General features: G+C 38.4%; 1 protein-coding gene across 5 annotated transcripts in view; it reads left to right on the top strand.

Moving 5' to 3' along the window:
- The window catches only part of LOC122789926 (cationic amino acid transporter 3-like), a 184,484-nt gene that overhangs the window by 31,755 nt on the left and 132,794 nt on the right, over positions 1 to 19,935 (top strand). For all 5 annotated transcript variants that reach the window (XM_044057397.1, XM_044057394.1, XM_044057398.1 and 2 more), the window contains exons 4-5: positions 2,957 to 3,137; positions 7,993 to 8,111. In XM_044057397.1, coding sequence (XP_043913332.1) covers positions 2,957 to 3,137; positions 7,993 to 8,111 — 300 coding nt within the window. The remainder of the gene's footprint in view (positions 1 to 2,956; positions 3,138 to 7,992; positions 8,112 to 19,935) is intronic.

The following is a 19,935-nucleotide window of genomic DNA, read 5'->3' as shown; positions in this document are numbered from 1 at the left end:
GCCAAAACATTTAAGGTGGCTTAATTTATATGACTACAAGAACAGACATGGTTATTGAGATAGTGTTCTTTTTGTACAAATTTAAATGTTTAAGAGTCTAGTCGAGTAAGAGAGAGAGAGAGGGAGCGCATTCCAAAGCTTGGCAATGGCATGGGAATAGACGTTCAGCTGTTTTGTTGGGTTTAGTTATTCTTTTATTTTTTTATTTATTTTACATTTGTTTACCAGGAAAGTCTGACTGGAACAAGGTCCATTTACAGCGGAGGCCTGGGGAGAAAAGCTCCATAACATAATGATACAATTAAAACAAATGACAAAATTTCTGTACAGAGGCATATATACAATCAGAGCTCCATGTCTTTATATGACAACACAATCCACGAATGACAGAAAATTTCTATACAGTGGCATATATACAGTCTGAGATTTTTTGTACCTTAGTTTGATGTGAGCAAACTTGGTATATAGATAGCAAAACTTTGAATTCCCTATTGGTAGTACAAAGCATAAAAATGAAGGAATGGAATCTGGAAAATAATGTTATAATAATAATAAAATAATAGTTATGGTTAAGAGTTGTTTATTAGATGCTAAGTATATAGTTTGAAGGGATGGGCAGAAGTTTGGATTATTTAGTAGTTTGTGGGTGAGAGTAAGTTGGGAGTAATGTAGGTAATGAGAGAACTCAAACCAGTTTATAGATTTAATGGCCAGGCAGTGATGTGTGCGAGTTGGCATGTTGGAGACCGACTTGGCTATTTTATAGTAGCACGACTGCAGTTTGTTCAAGAGGGATGTGTGTAGGTTAGTGAAAATGGGGCAACCATAGAGGAGGGAGGGTAGAAAAAGACTATTAGCTAGTTTCAACTTGGTAGAAGTGTCCAAATAGAGTTTATGCCTATAGAGTTTGCCAAGCTTAAAATGGGTCTTTTGAGTTGAGTGTATGATTCTCAAATGATAGTTTGTCATCAATTGTGATACACACACACACACACACACACACACACACACACACACACACACACACACACACACACACACACACAATGTGTTTATCTAAAATGTGTATATGGGTGTGTGTGTAATATGTAATTTGCACATGTAATTACATAGACACACGTGCACACAGACAATCGCGCATATACAGTTAAAACTGGTATGTATTAAAACTGTATTAATGGAATTTTCCATTAAAAAAACCTTCTGAAAAGGAAAGTTTTACCCCTTGTGCCACTTATTCAGAGGCTATGCTGCCTGTGCCCTTAGTCTGAATAACTGGCTCTGACACCATTATACAGTATGTACATCCACATTCAGATAAGCTACATCTGTGTAAAATTGTTTGCCTGTATGCCTCTAAGGTTTTGTGTGTGTGTGTATGTGCATATAGATATTTGGAAGCATAAACTTCTATCAAAATGGCAGTGCTTTAATGATTGAAACTTTACTGTCAAACTAAAACATCGATCCACAAAGGATTGAAAAAAAAAAAACATTTTTGCCCCCCCCCCCCCAATTACACATACTTACTTCGAAATCGCACAACAGTGGGGAGAAGGGCATGTTCACTGATCCCCACTGTACTGCAAACTTGTACTCACATAGCTGGTAAATTCCAATCAGCAGAAAGTCTGTCAGCTGTACACGCTCAGTCAGAAATTGATGACTTTCTGTTTTGTGGAAAGTTCTGCTCGTATGGGTGTCACTGGTTTTGTTGTGGCATGAATTAATGATGTGCAGTTTGAGTGTAATATAATTCTTTTTTTTTTTTTTTTTTTTTAATCGTGTAGTATATTTATTTTCTGGGTATGTAGAGGGCTGTAAAACCAAACTTTCGAGTAGGTGATCGAAAATATAATGCATTTATTTACATTTCTGATCACTTCTTTTCTTTTGGATATTTTTTAGTTTAGGTGATTGCTGATGAAATTTTTCACTGTTTTCTGTCAGAGTTCATAGATTCATATTTGACAATTAAAAGAAGTGTATGTATGTGTGTGTGTGTGTGTGTGTGTGTGTGTGTGTGTGTATATATATATATATATATATATATATATATATATATATATATATATATAGAGAGAGAGATTATATATAACTATAGAGAGAGAGAGATTATATATAATATATATAACAATAGATATAAATATATATAATGTGTGTGTATATATATATATATATATATATGTGTGTGTGTATGTATGTATATGTGTGTATATATATATATATATATGTGTGTGTGTGTGTGTGTGTGTGTGTGTGTGTGTGTGTGTGTGGTTGCATGCTGGTTAGTTATGAATTCTTACCACAGTTTTATAATTCGTATGTCTTGACATGTCTCATAATACATGATTTGTATACTAGGTGTCTGTGTTTTTTGCATTTTGTTTATTTTGGCAGGAGTGAGGTTCATACCTTTTCATAGCATGTCGTTGTGGTATGAATTAAAGATGCTTTGTGGAAGAGATGACAAGCAAATTTCCATATATGGTTGACAACAAACTGACTTTGTATTTCTGCTCGTTTTGTATTTCTGCTTGTTTTGTTGCCTGCAGTTCAGATTGTCTCACTTTCATTTTTGTGTGTGTGAATATGTGTGCACTTCCATTTACTCACATCACGCCTGTGGTAGGATTAGGAATGAAACTGACAGCAGACGTGGGCAGTGTATGTATAGATGCTTTTTCCTGTCTGTTGTCCAAATAACTGGGTAACTGATGCTCTACACTGTAACCCTAGATTACTTGTCACTGTTGAAGTGACACTCTGACTCCATGTGCAAAAACGGGGAAAAAGGGGTCATGGATGGATGAAGAGAGAGCACTTGATGAATTTGTACACATGAACTAAAACAAGTAGAATGTTGGGATCTTGACTATCCCATTCCAACACTGTTCATAGCCTTAGTCCCTCTAATAGTGTACCCATTTCTTAGTTGCTCTTTCTCTACCCACAGGTGTTTTGGCATTTGGTGTGAATGAGTCCGCCACTGTCACGAAGATTTTCACTTTGATAAACCTGCTGGTGCTTTCTTTTGTCATCCTTTCTGGTTTTGTGAAAGGAGATATCAAGAAGTGGAAATTGACCAAGGAGGACTATTGGGACAGCCTGGCCAACCATTCCTGCTCGAACATCAGGTAAGCAGCATTTAAATGTCCGCTCAGTGTCCTTCACTCTGTATATTTTCATTTCCGTTATCTTTTGGATAGAACACCTGTCAGATAATCCTAATGTTATTGTTGTTATTTATTATTATTGTCATCACCATCATTACCATCATCTGCTTCCTTTTACTCACCCCCCCCAATTAATGTTACCCCCCCCAGTTAATTTTATAGCAATTTTCAGCTTCCCTATTTGCTAAAAAGTGTTCTGCCTCCCAGTCATGTCAGTAAATGCTGTCAAGACTTGAGGTTTGACAACTGTATGCATTATGTATTCTGTTCCCTGAAACGGCCTTTTATGTTTTCCCTTCTGTAGGAGTTATAGGGGAATCATTGGGAATGTACTGAATAGTAAAGAGTTCTGTGGAGTGACATTTTTATATTACCAGCTAATACCTGTGTTTGTTACTGTGCCTCTTTTTTGAGATGAGTGCATCATATAGCAGGACAGATATGACTATATTTATTTTTTTTCTGCATGAAGACATTCAGCAGTGCTGGTGGGGCTCCCATATCTTTCTTCTTGGACTCTGGAGGGAGGAAGGCACTCTCTTTTTTTTAAGAATATTATTATTTTTTAATCTTGGCTGGCTGTTATTTGTTTCTGATTTCAGTTTGAAAATGTCATGCTTAAATGGGACAACTTGTTACTTGAAGAGCTGAAGTGCCATTTAAGGTTGGATACAATGAGAGGGCATGAACCCATACGCAGGAAAAAGTGATGAAATTCTCAGGGTAGGAATAGTTGATGTCAGAAACAAATTTACTCTTAGATAGGCTCACCACTCCAACAGATTAATTGTATAAGGAACTGACATGGGTATATACAAAAAACTTTACTTGTGTTGCAGCAGCTGTCTCTCACACCTGGGGAATAACTGTGTACTCAACAGCTTGTTGGAGTTTATTATTTTTAAACAACATTTTAATCACTCCTGACTTTTTGCACCTATTGCTTATGTAATAATTAGTTAAGTTGTTATTGTTTATTCACATTTTAGTCAGTTGTGTAGCTAAGGAGAAATATAATTTATACAGCCATCATTTACTTTATTTTAATGTGTTGACTGAGATAGAATTTTAACCCATCTGGACCATTTTTATACAAAGCAGCCAAATAATAAGTTTTGTGTGTGTGTGTGTGTGTGTGTGTGTGTGTGTGTGTGTGTGTGTGTGTGTGTGTGTATATATATATATATATATATATATATATATATATATATATATATATATATATATATATATATATGTATATATATATATATATATGTTAAATGATACCTGTCAAAACAGTGTAGTAGATGTTTGTCTAAAGTACGATGGTTGGATATGAATTAAGTTAATATTAGTGTAACAGATGTTTTTTATAATATTCAGGTACTAGGGTAAAAGTGGGAACGCAGATGGTAGTTTGTGGCAGAGGGAAATGCGGGAAGGTAGTTTGGAATAGGAAAGGAATGGAGGCAGAGAAGGGTGATTAAGGGAGCAAAAAGTATGAGCGAGAAGAGGGTAGAAGAGATGTTATGTGTGGGCATATGAAAAGTACGTATGATACAGTCTAGTCGAGGAGGAAGCAGTTTGGGGAAGAGGTTAGACTTCGTTGATTCCCTTATTCTGGAAGCACCTTCAATGTGCCTGTGTAAATAAGAAAACTTTTAATTCAAAATCAAACTTCGTGTGGCATGGATTTTTATATGAGGCTGGATGTATGGAAATGCTTATGGATTGAATATAGACAATGAGTACTTTGTAGAGTGTAGTCTTGAGTAAGAGGTCTATAATTGATGCATGTGCGAGGATGGGGGGGGCTTAGGTTGTAGGGGCTTAACTTCTCATTTAGCCTGTTTGGTAGGAGAAATGAGTTTAGGTTTGTTGGCCTAGTTGGTTCTTAGGTGTAGTGGGAGCTATTTACATTTAGAAAGAATGGAGCAATGGTGTCTCATTTAGGGGTTAGGGTGATAAGTCATTATATATTATTACAGGTAGTTTGCAGAAGTTTTAGGTTGTTTTGATGCCATTTTAAGTACGGGTAGACTATATTTGAGTTCTGCAAGTTATCTCCATTATCAATGGCAGCTGAAATTTGTTTGAAAAGAGTAGACTTGTTGTTTACTTTGGCTTTTAGTACACTGCACTCGTGTTTTTTAGAGGTTGGAGTTGGGCCAAATGCCAAGGTAGCTGTAATATTGTACAGTTTCAATTGGTAACCGGTAGAATTGGAGTATTCTTTGGTCCTACTTTGTGATGTTACTGAACAGTATGGGTTTGGTTTTCTTTGTGCTGAGTATTAGTTTGTGGGAAAGTGTCTAATCATGTGAGAAGATTCACTTCCTAATGGCGTTTTCAGTGGAGGACTTTCCATCTTTGAGATTATATATGCTGCTTTTGTATGGCCGGGGAAAGAGAATGTACACTTTGTGATGCATCTGCCTATAGTGATATCACTGTGGCTTTTTTATTGTGGAATTTTCAAGTGCTTATTAAATGTTTATAAAGAAAGCACGACTAAGATTAAATGCTGTTCAACAGCCACTAGCTTTCTTGTACATAATAGTTATCATTTTAACTTTGTATAGTTTTCTACTTTTTATTATCTTAGTATTGCTTAAGTTTTATATGACAATATATAGCACAAAGAATGTCTCAATTTTTCTCGGGCCAGCTAGAGACATGCAAGGTATATCACGTGTCATACAGAATACAATATTTTAGTTGGTTTGGCTTTATCTCTTGCTCAACACTCTGTTTAGACAGGATTGCTGTTCACTTTGTCTATTTTGTTCTCCTTTTTCATATGCATGTTGTACTTTATTTATTCTTATGTGTTGCTATTGTGTAGTTGTTTTGTTACTGTTAATGAAACATTCTCGAAAATATTAGTTTAAAGGCAGTCTAATCAATGGACATCCATTCATAATGTTGAGGATCTAAATTTTGATGACCCTTAATTTTGAAAATAGGGTTTCTTTCTTGCCCGTCCCCGTAGTGCTATGACCCGAGAGGCAGAAGATCTAGGGAGTACGGGACATACCCTCAAATAGGAGATGCAGGGAAGCAAAGCATTGTAAAAACCTACTTTTAATATTGTCATTTTTATAATTACTGGTCATCAAAATTTTGGTCTTTGAAATTCCTGTAAGAATGCCTAATAAATAAGATTTTGACTTTGATTTTTGAACACCTTTATTAAAGTCACACATTTTGAACAAAGACATGTGACTTTTTCGATTTTGACACAGTTTCTTCACTTTATTCCTTGTAATTTTAGGAGGCAGATAATAGTCTTAGTCTTTTTAATCATTCTGAATACTTAAGGTTCCGTGTTTTATCCCCCTTCCCAAATTTACCTAGCTTTTCATTAGAGTTTGCATTACAAACTCATAACCATTTTCACCCCTCTAACTTCTCCAACATGTTAATATGTTTCTTAAGGTAAACCTCAGAATATTCTGGAGCATGCACACATATGGTTTGTTCCGTGTTATGCATAAGGTGCACCCCCTTGTTTGTGAAGGTGTTGCCCCTCTTTGTATACTTCAGCTTCTTGATGGTCATTACCAGAGTTTTCCTACAGTGACGAGACCTATTTTTGCTTTACTAAATAAAGATCTGAAAGTTATTTTCTTCAGTGGTATGACCCAGCTGTATCCATCCAGGTCATAATTTCTTCCATGAAGCTTCATTTTTAGAAATATCTGTAAGTCTTTTTCACGTGTGACCCACCTGTATTCCTCACAGATCATGGTTTCTTCGTAGGACAGTTCTTTACAGTGGACACTAGCCATCATTTTTCTGACCTTTTCAGGCAGCCTTGTTTAAGTCACCATGCAGCTTGTTCTCTCACTTATTTCTATCAGCTGTCATCCTCATTTTGATATAATTTGCAGACAGTCTGATCTTAACTTGGAATTCATTCTGCGGTGTCATCTATATGTGTGTAACTTAAGCAAGACCGAGCATAGATGCAATCAAAGTGACATAAGAATTTCCTGTGCCACTGGTGTTAACGGTTTCCCCTCCCACTGTCCTTTCATGATTCATTTTACCGTTCCATGATACCGCTCTTACTTCCCCTTTCAGCTTCTCCAAACCTTTTGTGCAACAGCTATTCAGATGCTCTACTGAAGCACAGACTTATGTCACTTTTATTTCCTTTTTCAGTCACCCACTTGTACTCTGTGCATGTGCCTTTACAGTACTCTGTCAGGTTGCCATATATAAATGTTTTTAGTGTATGTCTGCAATTTATGAAGTTACTTTCAACCCAGCATTAAAAATGTTTTGCTTAAATATTTCTATTAAAGAAATAGTATGTGATATAGAATAAGTGAGGTAGTTGTGTTTTTGTTAAACTGTACATGATTTTTATGCATTTGTTAACAATTCAGTGGTCATTCTACAAAAGTGGCAACATTTTCAAAGTTGTAGCAGGACTGAAGCCCCTTTGTACCCCCAAGAAAAGGTGCTTACGTAGACTAATTGTGCTTCTCTTCTTGCCATTTCTTATTAGAAGTTTGTATGCTTACTAGAAGGTTCCCAGTCATTTCCTGAAAATGGAATGTTGGCTGTAGCCAGTATAACACTAGTTTTGTTTTTCTGTGTTTTGGGTAAGTTGGCCTTATAAAAACATTGATGATCACCTTGGCTGCTGGTCATCCTATTCCTAAATGCCACTTCTGGGGAATTCTCATCAAGTAATTTTAACCTGTTCTAATTGTGTAATAAGCATCTGTATTTTCTATCTGAAAGTTGGTAATTTCAGCAATATTAACCACAGTTACAAACAGGCTCACTGATTATTGACTTTTTATTCACTTTTTTATGTCAGTTATAGCTGTGGTGATTTGGGTGCTGGTGGTTTTGCACCTTTTGGATTCCAAGGGATTCTAACAGGAGCTGCAACCTGCTTCTATGCCTTTGTGGGATTTGACTGCATTGCTACAACAGGTATCTATTTTATTTATTTACTGTGTGTTTACTGGGTTAGTTTCACTAGGCCAGTGGCCTAATTTGAGTGAGACCCAATGTGCTCCTTATACTGTCTAAGAGTAATTTGGCCAGATTTCTGTTGAAATGTTACTGCTGTTTTCAATAAGCCTTTAGCATTTACCTGAGTGACTGCAAACAGAGGGAGATAGGAACTCTGGTTAAAATTATATCAGAAGATCAGAAAGACGGCACTTGAAAAGTACTCCTAACTGTATCCAATTGTCCCGATTGCGCTTAAATAGGATCATTGAGAGGCTGAATTGGAAGCCTATTCCAAATGTGAGGCAACCTCTGGGAGACGACTCTGTCTCTCCAGCAGGTTTAGTTGATGTCGCATACCAGGTTAAGGTCCTTAGAGCAAGTGACCCGTGTGCCGTTAGACTTGCAAATGTGCAGTATTTCCATTAAAGCAGGGGCAGGGATTACTTTATACGCCAGGCACAGGCTGCCTGTGAGCAGTCTGTATGACACAGAGTAAGGTTACAATGATTTCTGTCTGTTCACATACGACAGATGCTGGAGGCCCTGAATTTTTTGGTAAGGAATGTTTGTGGTCTTTCCAATTATGCAGGTGCTTGGAAAGGTACATACCAAAGGGAACATTGTATTATGTTATTGGCCTGATGAGGGAAGAGTACAGGGGGTTACGACCTGTTTTTCCTGGAGGCAATGCCTTACTTATGAGATGAGCAATATGCTCTTCTTACACTGTGGAGACTTGTTGATCGAAGGTAAGGTTGCTGTCAACATGTGTGCCCAGATCTGTCACCACTGAATGCATGCTTTGGGTATTATTATTGACATGGTAGCTTGCAGGAGCATCGCTATTGCTGAAGGGATTGATAATGCATCTTTGCATTTAGTTTAAGATCATGACTTTGGCACCAATCATTAGTCTGTGTAAGTCCCTCTTACAAGATGTTAACATCTCTTGGGGTCTCTGACTCCTCCCAGTTTGCAGTCATCAGTAAACCTGGTCAGCCACAGACCTGGTTATGGATTTGCTAGAGGAGGTGGGAGTCCCCTAATTTAACTGTATGAGTTCCATCAGTGAGCCAGTTCACCACCCACCTGACAGTATATGGGTTGATACCCAACTAGGAGAGTTTATTGATGATGCCCGAGTTGGAGGATTGTGTTGAAAGCCTTTGCTTAGTCTTGGTAGGCTGTGTGCAAAGATTTGACATCGTCTAGGGCTTTTACTGTCTCGAAGTCCACCAAGTTCAACAGACTTGACCTCCCCTTGACAAAGCTAAACTGGGTGAAGTAAAGCATTTGGAGATTTCTGGTTTCTTTATTAATAAGGTCCATGATGAGTCACTCCATGGCCTTGCAGATAAGGCTGGTTAAACTAATGGGTCTATAGTTTCTGTCATCAGTGGATGCACCCCCATTGTGCAAGGGGATAATGGTAGCTGTTTTCCATTTCTCTGGTACAAAGCCAGTACTTAGGCTGTGACTGAAAAGGGTACCCATTGGTGTTGCTAACTCCTGTTTTAACCCATGTAGAACACGGCTTGGGATGTTATCTGGTTCCATACAGGATGTGTTTTTGTTAATTCCTGCATAAAATCCAAAGGCCATTCAGAACACAGACTCCTCAGCAAATGTATATACCCTGGGGTTCAACCAGGTATCAAGTTATTTTTTTGAACATCTGCGAAGAAGACTGTGGCATATGTAAAGGAGCCCTGTTCCAAAGTTGAAACAGTGACTGGGTTAAATATTTGACTCTTAGTACTGTCCCTGATTCCTCAGTTCTGTAATTAAATATGTACATCTGGTTATTATGATTGTATTAAACAATTCAGTATTTAATAGAGGTTGATATTCTTCCTCTAGAACTCCCTGTAGGCTAAACAGTTTACCTCCCAAATTAATTGAAAAGAGGCCTAGACTTTCCAGTCCAAATGGATATGATTTATCTCTACAAGTAGTGATACTCCTTGTACATTTTTCTTGAATATCATCCAAAACCAGAGGATCCTTCTCTCTTTTGTAGGAGCAAAAACCACTTTGTACTCTGTGATGGGTCAAACATATGTTATTCGAAAGACAGTCATTATTAAGTTCTTAAAAATTAAGCCATTAACTTTTTTAATATTTTAGTTTTAATTTTTATGACATTAATCCTATATTTAAAATTACTGTATATAATAATACCTGAACTTCTTTAACTAGTAGGGGCCAAAGTTCATTTATTTGATATTCAGCCATTGGTTTCCCGAAATGCAAAGTAACACATTTATCCGTGTTAACTTTTAGTCCAGTTGGGTCTAACCGTTTGGCTAACAAACACATGTAAGTGCAAAAGTGGTCAGTATCCTCTGTCGATATAATAATACAACCTAGTTTAATGTTATCTGCATACTTGGCTGTCCAAACATTAGATATCTTAGGAATGTCTAACATATAATATTACTAGTGCTTCTTTCTTTATTATATGCAATAATGATCTCCTCAGTACCTCTAACATACACAGAATTGCTTCTTTCCATAGCCGATGTGGGGTTACCATTATTGATACATATTTAAGTGTACACAAATGTACTTTTTCTATTTTATTATTAGACCAGATGCTCCTACCACTGCTGGAATAATTCGAGAGCCTATGCTCCACATGGCTTTGCAGTCATCTTGCATGTCCTTACACCGTATGATTTTCTGACTGTTATTATGCAGGACACTACAGTCCTTCATTTTAGATCTCCAAATGTTAAGGGCGTGTTAATGCCATGGCAGGAGTAGACCCCATCCCTGCATCGGGGCATATGTGTATTTGGAAGGACTTAATGATCTGTGAAGCAGAAACCTTGGTTTCCTCTGATTGCGGATTGTCTACACCCTATGTCATAAACCTTGTTTAGAGTTTTTATTTACCTTCTGGGAATTCCTTCTAGGCAAAGCCCATTTTCAGAAGAGGCTTGAGGAGAAAAACTTGGGTGCCTTGCAACACTGGCTACAATAGGAAGATCTACAGTAAGCAGCATTTCAAATGACTACATCATCATCATCATCATCATCCTCCTCCTGTAGACAACCTAAGCATCTTGTCCACCGTACTGTATACACATTAGCAAGTATCCGTTGCATCTTATTTAACGCAAAGCCTAGACAAATATGAGTGGTCATCCTTGACGCTTTGCTTGAGTCCACTCGCATTATGCTAAAATGACTAAAGTTTTGTTGATTTTTCTCTAATGAACAAACCATTGTCTGAAGAATACACTTAAAAATTGTTTTATAGAGGAGTGGCAGTCTCCCTTTTCTACATAGATAAGTCACTATGACTGCACAAATAAGTCACTATGGCTGCACAGTGATGACTGTGTATAACAACACTCGGTAGTCTTGCACAGTGTGACCACTGTGAGTGATGATGATGTTTGTGTGTGTGTGTGATAGTGAGACCACTTTGTAAGATAATCAGAAGCACGCACCTTGTCTAAGTCAGCAGTTAGGTAACGTGTCTAGATTTCATATATGCATAAATAATAAGAAATGGGCAAATTGTGAGGCAGACAGGAGATCGGTCAGTGAGCCATCAGAGTTAGATAAAATAAAAATCAGAACCATGGAGTAAGTTACTTTGAGAGTACAAAGGTGAGTGACATGAGAAGCTTAGCATGATTTTTTTTTATTTGAGATGAATAGTAAGAAGCCTAGGTAAACAAAGGTAGGATTCTTGAAGGCATATGTTGCCAGACACAACTCTTTAGGTGTTTGACCTAGTGTAGGCAAATAGAGTTACCATAATTAGAGTAAGATTTAGGGATGCAGAGCTTTTGCATGGTTGAAAGAGTTTAGGTTTGTTGAGTAGTTATTTAAGAGCTGGTCAAGCTTGGTTGTGTAGGAGTTTGTGAGCCAGAAGAAAAGTGACTAGAAGTGATAGCGCACTGTACAGCAGGAATACAGATGCAGTGATGTGATCTGTAGCTGTGACTTGCAGATAATCCTTGGATTCTTGCAGTAAATATCTTCTCCTGGAGATACAGAAACTGAAATGCTTGTGAGGAGTACTGCTTTAATTAAGAGATAGGCTTGTGCCAGTGTTAATACAAGTGTCTTATTAGGACAGGCTTAAGTCTGTACAGCATTCACAAATTAGTGAAGTATATAGGTCTGTGACATTATACTTTACGTACTAGACTGCTGGTAAAACTTGACTGGGTAGTGTAAATCAAATACTTTTCAACTGGCTGATATTTTTTCACCATTTTGTGTTGTATCATATCAGTGAGTTTTTGAATGCCATCTTAATGGAGTTTTGACTTATTTTAAACATAATTTTTATACTTTGCTAGTTTTGCTGCCATGTTTTAAATTGCATAAGTATCTTTTGAAATATAACAATAAAGTGTTTCAGCTTACATACAAATGCCTTATAATTCTGCATTCTGTGTCTTCCACTACTGCCATTTTTATCCAAAATCCATGACTCCTGAAAACCTCCAAGACTGTATCACACTAGCAGTTAACTGCTGCTGAGAGCTTGATTCCAAAGTCACTTGTAGTATACATACTTGAGCTCCTTCAGCTATGAACAAATGATGCATAATGAAAAACTTATTTATGAGTGAATTAAACACAATGATGGCACCTTTGCAGGGAAACCTTCCCTGTACTTCCTCTGTGTGGGACTTTACATGCCACTGTTCTCCTACATAATTAGTCACACTCCACAGTTACTATTATTATGCCTGTAAGGTAGGTATTGAACCAACCAAACATTCTTGTTATAGGTGACTCCATTATCAGATACACAGATGTATCCCTTACCAGGCGGAGTAAGGAAAGAGTGACAGTTAGTTGCTTGTCTGGTGCCGGGATCTGTTGGATCACACACACTGATCCGTTACATCACACACACAACTCGTGTCCTTATATAGCAAGTACCAGTATGGCTCTGTCATAGTACAAGTGGTTCTACAATGACTTGAGGTCTACTTCCCTGAAGTGTATGAAGAGAGACATGATGGAGCTCTCAGACTGTGCGTCTCAAGCAGGTATGAGCCTAGCATTGAACAGCATTCCAAGGATGCTACTGCAATATGAGCAAAAAAGAACTTACTTCAGTAATGGGGTTAGTTTTTTGTGTCATCCGAAGGGGGTGCAATATTTTTCAGTCTGAAAGGATATGATCCCCAGACCACTGTGCTTCTCCAGAGATGGCCTGCATCTGTTCCCTCTAGGGTTTTGATTACTGAAAAAGACATTGTCTACCCCATAGTGCTTTTTTTTAGGTTATGCCAACTTGATAAACCTACCAACATCACAAAGCAAGCAAAGGAAAATATGAAGGTGTTACTGATCAGTGCTGGGAGCCGAAACAAGAAACACCTCTCCTTAAAAGCCTAACCATGGAGGACATTGATGTCAGTATAGTGACAGGCTTTAAAATGGCAGAAAACACTCTCACTTTGCAAAGCTATAATGCCTTCCACACATTTGTGGAGAAAGTGGTGATGATGTGTCAGTCATCATCCAGAACAGACTCGCGTCAAGGCTGGTAAAGCATCATGATGTACTAAAACTTCATGTCCAAATAACCATCAGAAAGGTCCCGTACCATATATTAGCTAGCTATAGAGCTCCCTCTGTCCCAAAAAATCCTCAATGTCTACCTACAGGAATTGGAATTACTCCGTATGAAAACCAGTATAATTTTTCTTGGTGATCTTAATGCTCCCAACTATAAACTGGGAGACCACCTACACCATGCTCCCAACTATAAACAGGGAGACCACCTACACCATCACTATTGCACAAGCACTGAGATCCCTGGACTCTTGTCGGTACAGATACCCTGGATCAATCAGTCGTAGTACCCACTAGTGAGAACAACTTCTTGGATCTTGTCCTTAATAGTATGGGAACATCCTTTCAAAATCCCTTGCATATCTTTTGGCACTTGTTAGGACTGGCAATACTGCTGCCTCCTTTAAAATAAACTTGAATCCAGAGATGACCCCTTCCACCCAGGGTACCTTTAGAAACTTCTGTAAGACAAACTACTTACTCCTAAGTGATATGCTGACAAGCTTCAAATCCCCACCAAACCTAGTTAACTCCACTGAATGTATGGAAATGTACACCACCACACTATACCATCATGTGATCAGCTGCATAGATGAACAAGTGTAGGACAAACACCAGAAACAAACCTCTAGCGTAGAACCATAATATCAACAAGCTTTACAATAAAAGAAAAATAATTTTGACCAAAAGTAAGACTGGTGTTTCCCAGAAAATAGAACCCTTGTCAATGAAATAAATAAACAAATCAGGAACTTAATAAAATCCACCAAAGTAAAATTTGTCTTTGGCTTGGGTGGTTATTTTAGCCTCAAGCACAAGGCATTGTTTAAGTATCTTTGTTAACTCAAAAGCACAGCGCAGCAATGCATTGAGGTGATTTTGAACAATGTTACCTACAATGAGGCTGAAGATCTAGCAAACCTATTGGCCAATTAATTCAGCTCTACTGCTACCCCTTTCTCACCTCAGTCTGATTCACTAGATATACCCAAAACTAGCTCGCTTCCAGCTATTGCACAAAACCATGTCCTAAAAGCACAATTAAAAGCTAAACATACTGCATCAGTGGGTCCTGACAATATCTCTGGATGCATCTTAAATTGCATGATGCACGATTTCACCACTCTCCTAACAGCACTGCTCAATTGGGGCCTGCATACAAGTTTTGTACCAAGCGAATGGAGAACAGCTGCAGTCATTCACCTGCATAAGGGAGAACCTTCCACTGACCCAGAAAATTTACAGTCCCATAAGTCTGACCAGCCTCATTTGCAAAGCCACAGAAAGACTTGACATGTAACTAATCAATAAGGACATGGGGAGCTTCCAAACACTGGACCCCTCTCAGTTTGGATTCTCAAGGACAGGTCATGCTTACTCAACTTGGTGTACTTTTTTGAAAAGGTCACCAAAGCAATGGATGAAGGTAAAATGGTATATGGAGCATATCTCAACCTACACAAAGGTTTTGACACAAGCCCTGATTCTGGCACAGTAGAAAAGCTAAATAATCTGGGAATAAACCTCTACATCACCCACTGTATTACTAACTGTCTGACTGATAGGAAGCAGGAAAACAAAATAGGGGAAGCTGCATCTACAAAGAGAGCAGTCACCAGTTGATTCCCCCAGGGTTCTGTGCTGAGACCTCTCCTGTCCGGCATCTATAGCTCTAAAGTTAAAGTGAATACCAAATAGATCTGGCTGACAGAATTTGCAGATGACTACAAGCTAGAAGCAGTTGTGTCATTGAATCCTTAAATGACTTTGCCATCTTGCAGGAAGGTTTGTCCCAAATAAAAAGACTGGTGCCAAAATCATAGATTGAAACTGCATGCTTAAAATGCATTATAGCATAATTTGGGAAGGCATCTACCCAGGAAACTATCACTTTGACAATCCATCCCTAAGAGTTGACCCACTTGTTTGGGATTTGAGAATTTATATCAACAGTGACCTAATGTTTGACCAACATGTATCCACTGTCATAAGAAAGCCCTTCTATATTGCATAACTTATAAACAAAGGGATTATGTCTAGATCTATGGATGTCCTTAGCCCCCTTTACGCAGCCCTCATTAGGCCAGGCATTGAATATAATGCCCCCTTTGGCATGTATCTGTCCAGATACGTGCAACAACTGCAACATCCACAGAGATACCTTACTGAAAGGATACAAGGCCTAAATATGTCCTCCGTGGACTGAGTGAAAGCACTATCACTATACTCTGTATCCTACAGACTACTAAGAGGTGACTTGCATCTGGCATACAAGGCATCCTCCGATCCAATACTCATGGATATATTGCACATCATTAAATCAGATGACCGCAGAAATACTTGATCTAGGGATCTAAATCTCTTCTGCAACATTAACAGAATGGTTTGGAGGGACGTGTATCTCGCAGAGGATACTGTTGCTCTGGAACAGACTCCCCATCATGTAGAACAAAGCTCATTGCTGTTCGTATTCAAGTGCAAACTGGATCTGTGGCTGGGTAATAAAGTAGTATACTGCCCCTTGTACTAATGGACAGATGCAGCTCCTAAATGCTTTATCCCATGCATGTGTCTCCTAAATTTATCCATGGTATGATCCCATTTATTCTTGTTAGAAGTAATATATAATTATTGACCACTGGATGAGTAAGGCTAATCTCTAACCAAATGGGATAGGTTAGTTTGAGCACAAAAATGGAAAATAGCTAGGCTTAAAATGGCCTGCAAGGACAGCTAGTCTTGTAATTAGCTATATGAGGCTTTACCTCAGCAAAGGAGAAGCCACTAACATCTAGTGAAAAACATGTGTCACACTCTGTCTAGTAGACTGCGAGTTCAGAGTATGCAAACCGCACCTAAAGTTATTGCTTCTGTGTGAAGTGAGCAGCATCCCCTGAGCAACTGCTACTTTGAACTACTATGATGGGAGCGAGCATGTCTCAAGGAACAGACTGAAAGCCTTTTATCCATTATTACTTTAATGTTAACTCATTTTAACTTTGATCTGTTTTTTTCTTCTTTAAATGTATTTTTGTATATCTGCTTTTGAGTATTGTTGTTTCTCTTTTTAGTTTTTTAAATTAGTATGTATAGATTTACTTCTTCATTATCTTTGATAGCTAGATATTTATATATCTACTTCTCCATTAGTTTTGATAGCTAGACAGGCTGCATGCTTTGTTTAGGTGAAATTAATTACCAGTGTTTGTATTTTAGGACTATATAACTGAATATATAACATTGCAAAAATATGACATCATCATAACATTTTCAGTAAGTAAGCAATGTCTTATGGCTTTTCCTGGTTAGTGGCTGCCACAGTGGATCACCGGTCCGCTATTGATTGGCAGTGGAATTTTTTTTTTTTAGTATGTCAAGTTGCCAGCCTGGCACCCAACCTTCACAGAAGGCGCACACACACACACCTACCTGCATGTCGTTTTAAAGCTCACACGACTGCAGGGAAGACATGCAGACTCCACACTGAAGGCGCTCCGGCCGAGAATCGAACTGAAGAACCTCTTACTGTGAGGCAACAACTCTAACTGCTGTACCACCACGGCCCTCAACATTTAACATTTTCATTGGGTAGGGGTACAAATTACAGGTCTGCAGTATGTTTTGTAGTTGGGGAGGGTCAGAATGGACTGTCTAGTACCACAGTTCCTTGGAGGGTCACCACTGCAAGGACAACCTAAGGGTGGGTACTTGGTCGCCAAGCTGGTCTGCAATAGCCCTCATTAGGTGCATAGGAGCCTGTAATCTTTTGGTGAGTGGCGACCATCATGACAAGAGTTGCATATCCCCTGCCCATGAGTGGGGTTAGGCTTTTGAAGTCACTGTTATTACCAAAATGCCAGTGAGAGCACAAAATACTCCTTGTGACTACATGAATGGCCAGTGTGCCATGAATTAGTCTTGTATATGCTAGGTAACAGATAGCAGTGGCAGCTGTCTTTTGGCCTACAGGCAGTGGGTCAATAAAGACTATACAAAACAAGTTAGGGAGAGACTAGCAACATGGCTGTTTACTGAGTTAAAACAAACATTTCTCACATTTCAAAAAGACCTGAGGGTGTTTAAAAGACCTAATTCACAAAATGACTATCTACTCTGCCATTAGACAATACCGTAAAAGACCAAAGAAACAAAACAAAGGCAACCTTCATGACTCAGAGGCTTGCCATTTTCTGCGAACTTTGGGGGCTTCTGGAGAGAAGAGAACCACATTGTTGGCAGATTTAAGAAGAAATCAAATCAAATGCAATACTTATTAATAACGAAACAATGAATTCACCAAAAACATGGCTGATGTATCAGCAGATCATTTTAGTAAAATACTCCACTCCACAACTAAACCAAACCTACATAGTTTGAATAAAAATGCAAATACCAGCTTAAGTTGTTCATATCAGTGATGAAGCAATGCAGGATGGAACATGTGATGTTGCAACACCAAAGCATAATATGTAAAAATAAAATAAAAATTGATTAACCACAAAAATGGAGATATTTTTGTTTGTAAGGGGCAAGCCATTTTGCACTCTCCATACCCACTAACTGTGGATAAAGGGCAAACCTCATGGGAATGAAAACAGTATTCCTGCTCACTGTCTTAACCAGTACTGCTAAAAACCAGTCTACTGCTAAAAACCAGTCTACTGCTAAAACCAGTCTACTGCGAAAAACCAGTAACTTGAATCACACTTTCGGTTCAGACAGCAAACGTGCAAAGAAAACTCCCTACTGCCTAACAACAAGACCTTAAAAACATATTAAGGAAAAACAATATATTAACATAATCTTAGGACCATAAGAATTAAAGATGAGCAAGCCTAAAGACCATATACACTTTGACAGTACCCACCCTTATGAAGTACTCCATATTCCCAGAATGCAAAGGAATGAATTTGTAGATGCCTATCAATTTGTCAAAGTTGGTCTTGAAGGATGTAAGAGTGTCACCTGACTTTGTATAAAGGCAATTTGTTCTAGAGATGGGGTAAACATTTAGCAATGTATCCGTCCTCCAATGTGTTTTATTTATGTGTTGATGGAGATTAAAATCCTTAGTTTGAGTGACATAGGAGTTTTTTGTCGTGTGTTTCGGCTTTTCCTAGTTGGGGGTCACCACAGTGGAAGTCCGGTCCGCTAATGATTGGCAGTGGATTTTTACGGTGCCGAGTTGTCAGCCTGATGCCCACCCTTCAAAGAAGACACACACACACACACACACACACACACACACACACACACACACACACACACACACACACACACACCCCTACCTGCATGTCTTTAAATGTCACTCGACCACGGGGAGGACATGTAGACTCCACACAGAAGGAGCTCCAGCTTAGAATCGAACGGGATAACCTCTTGCTAGAAAATAATACTTACGGTTGTTTTTTAATGACATGAAAAGCAAGGGGTAAAGCTCCATGCAGGAGTCTGTAGGGGACAGAGTATAGGGACAGGACTTCAAGCCTGCCTTTGTAACCAAGGGTCTTTAAACTAATTATCATTTTAGTTAGGAGCTACTGCAGCCTTTCAGGCTGTGTGATGTGTCTGAATTGATACAGGCTAGAGGCCTCTTCAGTCAGTCTAATCTGAGCTTAGTTGTGGACAGAGGGATGATGATTACTTTTGTCTCAGATAAGATGGGTTTAGATACAAAATGAACTAGATAAAAGAATTTCCTGTCTATAAATGCTACATGGTGGTCAAATGAGAGGAAGATGTCAGTGAAGATGCCAAGATCACTGACTGCTGTGTCAGTTTGGGTTGGAGTAGTGACTGTATTGTAAGTGTTGCAAGTGAAAGTGACAGTCCAGCTTTTTTTTTTTTTTTGCTTTTGATTTTAACCCTTTTTCTTGTATATCATTATTTTGTAAGATTTAGTTCTTGCTGTAATACTTTTGTGACAACAGTATGACCCAGCGTTTGGTCATCGATAAATATAATTAGACAAAAGTGAAGAAATCAAAAGTAAAATAGCAGCATTGCTGTTACGACACTTGGATGTTTGTGGTGTGATATTACAAGATTCAGTGGCACAGAATGTGATGAAACCTGCTTCCTGTTTCTTCTTTTTCTGCTGATGTTTTTGGAAGTGTCTTTAGCTGATACGAACAAACCGCTCAGGAATGTTATTGTCCTGCAGGCTGTTATGGCCTCTGCTTGAATTCTTTCAAGCATGTGATACTTAGCGCCATTGATGCCTGTTATTAATTGCTCACTTCAA

Source organism: Protopterus annectens, chromosome 15.part0, assembly GCF_019279795.1.
Source record: "Protopterus annectens isolate FY-2018-M chromosome 15.part0, PAN1.0, whole genome shotgun sequence".
NCBI lineage: Eukaryota > Metazoa > Chordata > Ceratodontiformes > Protopteridae > Protopterus > Protopterus annectens.
Note: the sequence above shows the minus strand (reverse complement) of the source record. Positions and strands in the feature narration are given on the sequence as shown.